General features: G+C 30.4%; 1 protein-coding gene across 1 annotated transcript; it reads right to left on the bottom strand.

The window, feature by feature from the left end:
- Nucleotides 1-10,424: 10,424 nt before the first annotated feature.
- LOC132926044 (uncharacterized) lies at nt 10,425-11,486 on the bottom strand. The gene has a single exon (XM_060990391.1). The coding sequence runs from the start codon at nt 11,484-11,486 to the stop codon at nt 10,425-10,427; it is 1,062 nt and encodes a 353-aa protein (XP_060846374.1).
- Nucleotides 11,487-11,719: the final 233 nt, after the last annotated feature.

Raw genomic sequence — 11,719 nt, 5'->3', positions numbered from 1 at the left:
CTATATATACAAAAATATATAATAATAATTAATAAATCACCTAGCAGTGCTTCGCCCGTATAGAGGGAGCTTACATCAGAGAACAAAATACAAAATAACAAATTACCAATGACCACGGCTTCGGTGATGACACGACGGTCTACGAAGGCAGGTTAATGATGCGGCTATTCCTCCGGTCCTCCCAGCTGGTAAAGCGACAGCAGCTTAAGATGCGAGACGATCACGTCTAGGGTGTGGGTGGTACCCGCGAACACGGCGAATATCGGACGACGGCGTACCTATACACAATAATATTGCCGTCGGACCACGCAACTATATGCGTAAGTGCGAGTGAACGATGTGTATAATAACGCTGTTTTCCCTCACGACACCCTGTTATTGACATATATACCTACGTCACGTTATTACGGACCGCAAGTATACTCGAACACACGTGAACCCACAACGGATTGTCGGTGTCGGCGATGAGTCGTATCGCTCGAATAAGACGTCGAACTGGACGTAAAACACAACACAGCAGCGATCACGCTGGACGATTACGTGTGAGGCAGACACGGGTAGGCACGTTTCAACCGCGCGACCAAAACAACTAGAACTTGCGACACACGCGAAGATGGCGGGCGTGCGGAGACTAGGTCCGCACGGGTAGAACGCTGGAGAGCAAAGCCCGGCGCGAATAATAAGTACGAACAACGCGTTGACCGCACACGCGGTTTGGCCGCACAACCCGGCACTAGGCGGCGAACGGACGCAACGATGCGTCGGGCTCGAACGCCAGGAAAAAAGTTTATGATAAAATAAAGGCTGGCCGCTGGCGGCACAGCTTATATAAAAATTAGCACTCACGGCAAACGGTACGATGGCGAACTTCGAAGAGGGAGGGGGTAAAACCGGCCGGAGAAGATTCGCCACCCGTTGCATGATCCGGGGGTAAATTAATAAGTCGTGATAATGCGCGTTAGTAGATTCGCGTTCGAACACATTGTGTGAGACTGGTAATTTTCCAGAGGAAAATGGGTCTCATAAATACGTGATATATGATATACCCGTACACGCAATTTCTTCTTGCTCAAGCCACGAATTGGGAAAAGAAGATAGAAGAATATGTAAACAATGCTCCACAAAATCCGCAAATACCAATTTGAGAGACGAAGATGTAGTAACCGAAAGCTGGAATAGGAAGAGCAAAAGACAAAAAACAAATAAATCTTATTTAATGCCAAACCCTCTATTACGTCATTTAAACTTAAACAAACCTAAAAAGATAAAATCATTCCCAGTCCTAATAAATGGATCAAGAGCGGATGAATTAAAAAGTTGTAGTATATCGGAAATCGGAAATGTAGTACTTACCAATACATGCGCATTTGACACGCTAGTCTCATTGTTTATGACAGCGTATTGTGATAGTGTAAATTATAAAAAAAATTTTGATAATATTATAGAAAACAATGTTTTTTTTAATTTCATATTTAATATAATTACTAAAGGAATAACGGCATCAACTTACTCAAGTCGAGCAAAAATAATTATAAATTATCTCAATCCAGTACTAAAACTTTTAGAGTATAATACAACGCTAGTCGAATGTGACACTACAATAGCATCGGTCATTAAATCTATGTTGAAGGAAACCCCAAAAATATTTGAAATCAGTTCTTGTTCGAACTCTGAGTGCAAAAGGCCCACAAGACCCCCAGTAACTTACATAACCTATCAAACCTCTAATGAGAACATACAGGATTCACAAATGTTTTTAAATGAACGAATGGCAACAGAGAGTAATGTATGTAGTTATGGATATTGTACTGGAATGAAAACTTTAACACCGACTCTTTCAACTGAACATATAGTAATAGAAATTCTATACTGGAATAGTAAGTAATAAATTCAGTTTTTATTTTTTTAAACAAAAATTAATGCATTTTTTGGTACATTTTAGATGACGAAACAACATGTAGTTCAGAAGTTGGTCGCTTAATTGAAATAGAGTTAGGTGATATTCCTCAAGTTTTTATGATTAGTTAAACAATTTTATTTATTTCTTAGTTACTTCATAATAATTGTATACTTACCATTGTATAATTTTTATTCAATTTTCACAATATTGAATTTTTTTAAATTAATTAAATGTATATTATCATTCATTTTATATTAAACAACCATTCACAGAATAGTGAATTTTATTTTATTTTAAATCTGTTTATATGTACAAGAACCCAATTAACACAATATAATTAATAGATTTTATAACTGGTGATTGATACATATTTTACATTTTTATTTAAATATTGATTACGTAATAATTTTTGTTTGGGCCCACGCTGGAAATTTCCTGCAGATCCTTGAATCTATCAAATTATATTGTTACCTAATATTACAAAATACTTAACACAAAATATAAAACATATAAACTTTTGGTTAACCATTAGCGTACTATCTGCGCTTTTCAGTCTCAAGACCCAAACTTAAAATACTAAAATCAAAAAATTCACTTAAGAGCTTATTTGAGTATAATTAGTTAATTTAAATAAAGAAAATTAACTTTTGAACTTGTTAATGCTTAGGTACCTTTAAAGTTTACTAGCCCTGGACTTCTCTACTTCAGTACATGGTTAACATTGAATTCTTACCTAATAAACTATGTCTATCATTGATGATTGATCTGAGTAACGAGTAACATAGGTAAATAACACTCAGAGACGTACACAGGGGGGTGTTTTGGGTGTTCAAACACCCCCCGAAATATTTGTTTTTTGCATGGTAATTTACTTCTTCTATTTTAATGTTAATTGTCATAATTATTATTATACTTTGATAGACAGGTATGATATTACAGGGGCTAGGTAAATTAAGTCCAAAATATCGTTTTTGTGGTAAACTGAGTACCTAATATTATGAGTCCCTGGTTATAATATAATAGGTTTAGTTTCCAAAACAGCACATTTTCTTTCTCACTTTTATAGGCTTAGTTAAAAATGGACTTTTTTGTTTTTAATATCTAATATTATTCATTACGTTGTACATACAAATCACAATTAATTAAATATATAATATACAAATTCAAGTCAATTTTTTATTTATTTATTACTATTTATTTTTATTATGTACATGGTAACAATTTATTTGATATATTCTGTAATAAAAAAAATAACAAGGTAGTAAGGTATACCTATATCTTTTTATTACCTTTTCCTATCAGAGGAAATATTATAGTTGGGGTCATGAATTCTGTTACAAGTAACTACAAAATTACCTATGAAGAAAAATAGTGTTTTTGGTAAATGTATGGAAAATGTGCGTGCTAGAATTTCTTTAAAGTTGGTTTCGTCAACTAGTAAAGCAAGTAAAATAATGATGAAAACTAACTTTAAAGATAGAACTATATACTCTGAAAATCTTATGGCTATTCATCAACATAAGGAAACTATTAAATTTGATAAAGCAATTTATGTAGGATTCGCAATTTTAGATGTTTCAAAAACATTTATGTATGACATTCATAATAATGTAATGAAAAATAAATGTGGTAACAAAATAAATTCTTTATACTCGGATACAGATTCTATGGTATATGCTATTCGAACACACAATTTTTTTAATGGCATAAGAAATGATTTATCACCGTTTTTTATATATCGAATTATCCTATCGATCATTATTGTTTTAGTGAAATTTATAAAAATCAGCCCGGTTATTTCAAAGATGAAATGGGAGAAAAAATTTTAAAAGAATTTGTTTCATTAAGACCGAAATTATACGCTTACTATGAACTGTGGACGACATTGAGGTAAAAAAAGCTAAAGGTGTGAAAAAATATGTAATTAAAAAACATATGTAATTTAGACATTATATAGAAATATTAAATGCATACATAAACCATAAAAATGTTGATGATAAACTAACACGTAGAAACATGAATTTTATTCAATCGAATAAACATATTGTCCATTCTAAAACAATAAATAATCTTGTACTAAGTGCAAACGATGATAAACGTTGTATAATGAATGATGGGATCAAGACACTAGCGTATGGGCATTATAAAATTAAAAAATAATAATACTAATAAATAAAAAAAAAAATTACATACATTAAAAAAATCTTTATTTTAAAATATCTGTTGACGATATCCACGAATTATGACTTGAATCGAAACCCATCCATTTAACAAGCATTTTATCTTTAACTTTTTTTATAATACGCTCAATTAAAAAGGTGTTCGGGAAATCAGTTAATTTAATTTCCTGTTCATAAAAACCTCCTAGAATTATATTATTTGATTCATCCTTTAGTTGATAAGTTATCGGGTTTGTATGTAAAACTTTTGTTATTGTAAAAATTTCCGTTGTCCAATTCGGTGTATATCCTTTACTAAATATATGTTTGTATTTTGATATTCTTACTTTATCATTAATTTTAAGTTTTGGTTTATGAAATGTTTTATTATCTATTTGTACATTTGATTTAATTCTACTTGTATTCATTCGAGCTTCATACGGTGTACACACAATTGTTCTATATTTTGTATGATTATTATTATAAATAATTTTTGAAATTGTATTATACCAATTCCATGTACCTGTCGCAGTAAAATGTTTATATACAGCGTGATTTTTTATCGTGAATCAGTAAATATCTCGGTAAATATTAGGAATTTTAAAATATTTTTTTTTTAAAACTTTCTAGGTTTTACTATTTTACACTGTGTTACAATTTTGATAATTTTAACTTCCTCCCTTATTTGATAAATAGTTATTAATATAGTTATATATAGTATTTGATAAAAACTATCAACTTTGGATTTTCAAATGGCAATACCTAATTTCGATAACGAAAATTTATAAACATACTGAAAAAAATAATTTTAACGTTTATAGAATTTAATTTCAGTAATCCGTTCACGACTTATTACCGTTTAAATATTCGTTCAATTTACTGCTACCGGGTAATTTATCAAACCCAACAGTAAAGACCAGAAGTAAAAACGAAATGATATCTTAATTTAACAATACCCATAACGGTCATAATCGATAATAAATCTTAGGTAGCAAGATAGATAAACAATACTGTTAGAAAAAAAAAATGTCCTATCAACACTCCCACCAGAACACCGTGGTGTCAGTGAGCGACTAGCCTGCCGCAGCGGGGCTGAATCAGTTATAAAGTATAAAAATAACATATTACAATTTACCATCATGGTTACATAGTATATCACTGGTTATTGATTCTTGGTATAGGTCTTATCACGTATCATTTTAATAAATAAATGATAATAAATGGCGGTTAACTGTTTCTGAAAACATGTGTTTATTGGTTAATCGTTAATGTTAATTTTACATTATCAAATATCGAATATTAATTATTAATTAATTATTATTCTTTGAACGTTTAACCACAGAATACGTTTTAAGTAAATACTATGTAAATGTGTATTATTTTAAATAATAAATTTAAGGTTTAAACCAATTATTTCAATGCATATGTATTTTGTGATAGTGTTTTAATGTTGTATTTTGGTTAAACAATTTGAATTTAATTAAAAGTATACTTTTATCCAATCAGCAATAGTATTATGTGTATGGCAATTAGTTTTCATTCTTTTTCGACAACTTTTTTTGTGGTGGACTTGATTCTCCGGATAATCGTTTTTCCAATCGAACCTGATATCACGTAATTATTTTATTTGTTAATTAAATTAATTAATTAAATTTAAATAAGATAAAATATAAATACCTCTTGTAACACTTGTTCTTTTTTTAAGAAGCGTATGAATTTCCATATTGAAACATGGTTTGCTCCAAGTGCTGCATTGAAAGCATGATGCCATCCTTCTACCGAATTATTCGTACGCGGAAGATCCTGTATTACTGAATCATATTGATACTAAATATTGGCGGGCGTCGACCATTCCGACGGTTGGGACGTCCGATCCACGTATCCTCAAAATAATTTATCATCGTGGATAAAACATCTTCGTTTTCAACAAAATAATTTGATTCAATTAAATCATTAAAATATTTTACACTTTTATTTATTGGAACATAAGCAAGTGCACATAGATGTCGAATTTGTAATGCAAATTCTGCATCTTCAGCGTACATATTTTGTAGTCCATTTTCTTGTATTTTACGCCACATACATTGTTGGAAATGAAAAAAGCACCCTTTTATTTCTGAATTGGGAAACACGTCTTTAAATGCTAATATAAATGATTGTTCAAAATCAATCATAATACTGTTCGGGTTCAAATCCGGTTCAAATCTTTTTAAAACATTTAAAAATTCTATGTAAGATTGTTTTGTACGATCAGTCATTAATACATAAACAACTGGATAAGTTGTTCGGTTATAACAAATATGTATAGTATATAATTGTGAAAACAATTTTGGAACTGTTCGAAATGTCCCATCTGCCATCCAAGTATTGAAGTATTACAGTTTTTAAGTATTTTTAAATTATGAACGGTCGAAAAAATCAAAATTCTTTTTTCGTTTTTATTGTCGTAAAGTAAAAATTGTTTATTATTAACTATCTGATATTCGAGAGGTATATTTAAATCGTTAACTGTTAATGGATTTTGAGGACAAACTTGAACTTTAGATCTCACTCTACAGATTGTGCGAGAAATCAATGTCTGGCTTGGTAATTGAGCAGCAACAACTAATGGAAGATTAGTAACAGCTTCACTAATCAAATTCCTTGTGCACACTTGATTAGTTTTAGCATCATCTTTGATTTTTTCCAAAATTTCTCTTACTTGAATTTTGGCACCATTTGGAGCATGAGAATGACAGGATTCCTTTAATATTATGCCTATAATATATTATGTGTATAAATAAATTTCGTGAATAATGATATTTTTATAATACAATAATTACCTGTTTCATCTTTAGTACTTGTAAAACATGAAGTGCATTTATATTTATTGTACTCAGTACAGCGCCAAATATATTTGTTTTTACCATTATTATAAAAAATGTGGAGATATCCGTTATGTAATAATAGGTTATTACCTTTTTGACTTTTAATAAAAGTAAGAGTCATATTTAAACAAAAGTCAAAAATCAAAAATTAGTTAACAAGTGACAAGTAAAAACTCTTGTAGCTTAATGATGTACAAACCTGCTAAAATGCCCAGACGTCCAGCTACAGTTAAGTTACGAAAATCCCAACTAATAAACAGATAATGCCTCTACCATTTTTATCTTAATGGCATAATATGAACATATTGTACATTTGTACACGTAGTAAATAGCTCGCAATCAGTAAACTAACGACAATTTTAAAATACTATATATTATAAAATATTAAATGTCGATTTTAGATATAATCATAACGACATATAATAACTAATAAGCTTATAAAAATCAGTATAAAAGATATTTTGTTCAAAGATATTTTTGTTTAAAGATATTTTGACCAAAGACATTATTTCGAAAATATTTTGACTAGAGATATTATTTCGAAGATATTTTTACCGATCACCAGTTAATAGGCTGTAACATAAAATTGTATTTTTTTTCTGTGTATACTATAAAAGATAGTACTCTATATAGAAAATATGTATTAACTGATAATTAATTTAATAAATATTTTTTAGTTGGTTGTAATATTTCTGACACTGAAGTTGAGGATCATCCTGAGCAATCTACTTCTATGAACATTTCTATTGATATGAATCATTCTGATGGTAATAACTTAAACCATTTATAATAATTTATCAGTGTATCGGTACCTAATATTAGTTTAATTCTAGACATATTAAATTATTTTAATATGCATATCATGTTACTTATTAATTGTGTTAAGAATAAATTAATAATTAGGTTTGACTGGTTTGAGTAGTATTATTCAAGTATAACTACTAATAATTATTTTTTTTTTATTATTTCAGTTTCTTGCAACGTCATTGACATGTCAATTGAACAGAGTTTAGAGCTGTTAAACTCAACAATTCACATGGACGTAATCTCCAACAATTGACATGAACATTACTCCAACTGATGACATAACTTTGAAAACACCTAATCTTCTTCAAGAATCACTCATCACAAATGAGTTTTTAAATAAAGCAAAAGGTACATCGACAGAAATAAGCATCTCCAGAGTTAAACATTTAACTCCTCGAAAAAAAATATTGTATCATATTGCTAAAAGATACAAACAACGCACTTTAGTACTAAATAAACGTTGTCTAACTGCAAAACAGCGCATCATGAAGGCTGAACGTCATTTGCAAGCCTACGGGAAATCAATGAGTAGATTAAATCAATCCACTAAAAACTTTATAAAATCTCAAATTCGGATTTAACCTCAAAAACCTCGTGGTCGCCGATTTACAATTGAAGATAAAGTATTTGCTTTATCATTATACAAGCAAAGTGGTAAAACATATAGAATACTAGCAAAAACGTTTGCATTACCTTCCCGAAAGTCTATTCTTGGTATACTTAAAAAAATTCCATTTGAAGCTGGTATTAACAACCATATTTTTGAACATCTTAAATTAGCTGTTAAAAAATTGAAAAAGCTTGATCGATACTGTTCCATTGTTTTTGATGAGATTGCTTTGTCTGAATCATTACAATACACTAATGGCAAGGTGATTGGATTCAAGGATTTGGGTGGACCATATCGTTCGTCGGATTTTGCAGACAAGGCTCTAGTTTTTATGATAAGAGGTTCTCGCAAAAAGTTCAAACAACCAATTGCTTTTTATTTAACAAATGGTACCATGGATAGTACCAATTTATCAATTATAATTAAAAATATTATAAATGCTGTTCAATCAACTGGCCTTACTGTTGTATCAACAATTTGTTACCAAGCTCCAACTAATGTTGCTGCAATTAATCGGTTATATAAAGAAACCAATGAAAAATATATTGAAGAAGGTAAAGAAAACAGCATTTGGTTTTGAAATTGAAAATCAAGAAATCATACATTTATATGATGTGCCTCATTTATTAAAAGGTCTAAGAAACAACCTTGTATCAAAAGACCTCCATTACGTCTATGAAAATAAAAAATAACAGCATCCTGGAAGGACATAGTACAATTTTATGAGCTAAACAAACATCAAAGTACTGGAGGTGATCGTTTAGCACCCAAACTTACTGACAACCATATATATCCAGATAAAATGAAGAAGGTGAAAGTTGCATGTGCTGCTCATGTATTCAGTCAACAAGTTGGTGCTATTATGAAAAGATTGACATCTATATCGAGTCAATCAATGCTAAGCGAGTTCAAATCACCTGAAGATACCGGATATCTATGTTTGTTCATTGATAATCTGTTTGATAGCGCTAATGGTAACACTATCAAACCATCTGTTGGAAAAGACTTACGTAGTGCAGTGACGGCCAATTCTCCACATTGGGAATTTTGGAAAAAATCATTAATTGTACCAGAAAGTATGAAATATGAAACCAAAACCAAAAAACAAGTGCCATCTGTAATAAATTGGATAAAAACTATAAAAGGATTACAAATACTTTGTAAACGCCTCCTCAAAGATGGTTTCAAATTTATACTGTTACGGAACTTCAATCAGGATCCAATAGAAAACTTTTTTGGTTTAATCAGAAGTCACGGTGTGCGCAATATAAAACCAACTTACGCAAATTTTATCTCTTCCTTCAAGTCATTAGTTATTAATAACCTTACGTCAAGTCATTCAATTGGATCTCATTGTAAAAATGATGATTGCGATGGAGCATTGGACAATTTAAAGGACCATGAAACAAAAAAAAAATGATTTTTTTTTTATACCTTTATATAATATTAGAAATGAAAACTAAATTGTTCGTCTTTTCAAAAAAATTATCCGATCACTCCTTCTGTGTTAATTAGCGATCGTACGTATACGCGTGACGTCACTGGTGCGCACGGATTTGTGCCGCCGTATTATTTCAAGCGGTATTTTACATGGCGTTTTATAAACACTTATTTAAAATGAAAACTACTACTCCTAAAATGGCGAAGAAAATATTAAGTATTAAGTTAACATTTATTGAAATATATTAATGCATTATTACAATGAGTATTTGAGTTTTACAGTTTACATTTAGTATAGACAGAATAGTATAAATTTAAAATGGTGTACTATATTTCAACAATTAAATTATTTAAAAATGCTTAACTATTAGTTTATATTTTTAGAATCTTGTGAATTTTTTTTTCATTAAATCGTCGTAACTAGGTTTTGGTTGAAGAACTATATTGTTAGGTAACGCGGGTAAACTGAATTTTTCTGATATTATTGAATTATTTTCTTTCATGAACATGGACTTCTTGCATAATATTTTTGCGCCATTCATCAGTTTTATTTAATTCATATTTTTTTTTTTATGACATATCTACTGGCTGATTTGGAAAATACTATTTTCTCTCCGACTTCCTTTTTATTTACATTGTTATTATGATCTAGTATAGCAATGATACTTCTCATATACATACCTTTGTATTTTAAGTTTTGGCGTATATTTTAATCGTAAATTGTGATACGACTCTAATCTACCAGTATGTACAAAATGAGTAGCATGTGTCAAATCCTTTAAAAAGTCTTTTGCCATGATAATTTTTTTCAAAGCGTAATATGATTCGCTTTCTGGGTCTATCCACAGTTTATTTCGTATTTCATTTTCATTTAATTTTTCATGCTCGCATCTCTTTTTTACACCATTATCTTCCCACTCATGCTCATTTGATATGTGTTTTAATATAGATGTAAATTTATCAATGAGTTTTTCTTCATCTCCTTCACATGTCTGTGCTGACCACCAAAGATGATTGTTAATTGACGATTTCCATAAAAAAGCATCAGGGTATTTCTTTTCGAGTGGTTTTAATCTTTTCATTAAACTCTTACTTAAATGCCAAATATCGAATTCATGTTTAATATTTGGATGCTGTGTACGGATAAATGCACGTATACCTTTATGTCTATCTGTTAAAAACAACTCGATTTTACAATTACTACTATTAGTTAAATCCATTAGTAATTGTTCACAGGCTTGCCTTTCTAAATCCCCTTTAAATTGGCCCTTTTGAACTAATTTAAAATCTATGATTTTTCCCGTGTTGATATCCATAACTGAATAAGTACAGTACTTAGCACAAAAACCCGGTGAGTCATATTGGCCATCCCCAGCTAGCCAAATTGATGATAACTTTATAGCGTCGATGTTTTTTTTTCTGTGTTCTTTCCATTGGCGGCATATTACAGGAAATAAGTATTTATTTATAATTTTGTCATAAACTGGACGAGTAAAAATTGAAAGTTTCAATGCGGAGCAAAATACTTTAAATTGAGAAAATAGAATACCAGATAGTACTAAAGCCGCAGTAATCAAAATGTTTCCTTCTGGTCTCTTACCTGTTTTTGGCTGTGAACACCATTGCAATTTATGGCCCTGTTCACATATAGTTATAATTGAGACCAGTGCACCTTGTGTAAAATGTTGTCGAGAACAAACCATACTACCACATTGACGACAATATTCGAAAAGTTGGGATAAATTTTCCCAAAATACAATGAAACAACATCATCAAAATCATTTTGCGTAGATAAATTGTTTTTGTAATGTCGATTATATTCATATTGGCTATCATCATCAGAGTCAATCTCAGAATTAGAACTTTCATCTTCGAATTCGGACGGTATATCAAATGACCAGTGGCGAAGCTACCTATGAGACAAAGAGACATTGTC

This window comes from Rhopalosiphum padi, chromosome 3 (genome assembly GCF_020882245.1).
Source record: "Rhopalosiphum padi isolate XX-2018 chromosome 3, ASM2088224v1, whole genome shotgun sequence".
Taxonomy (NCBI): Eukaryota; Metazoa; Arthropoda; class Insecta; order Hemiptera; family Aphididae; genus Rhopalosiphum; species Rhopalosiphum padi.
The sequence above is the reverse complement of the archived record's forward strand: the minus strand, read 5'-3'. Positions and strand labels throughout refer to the sequence as shown.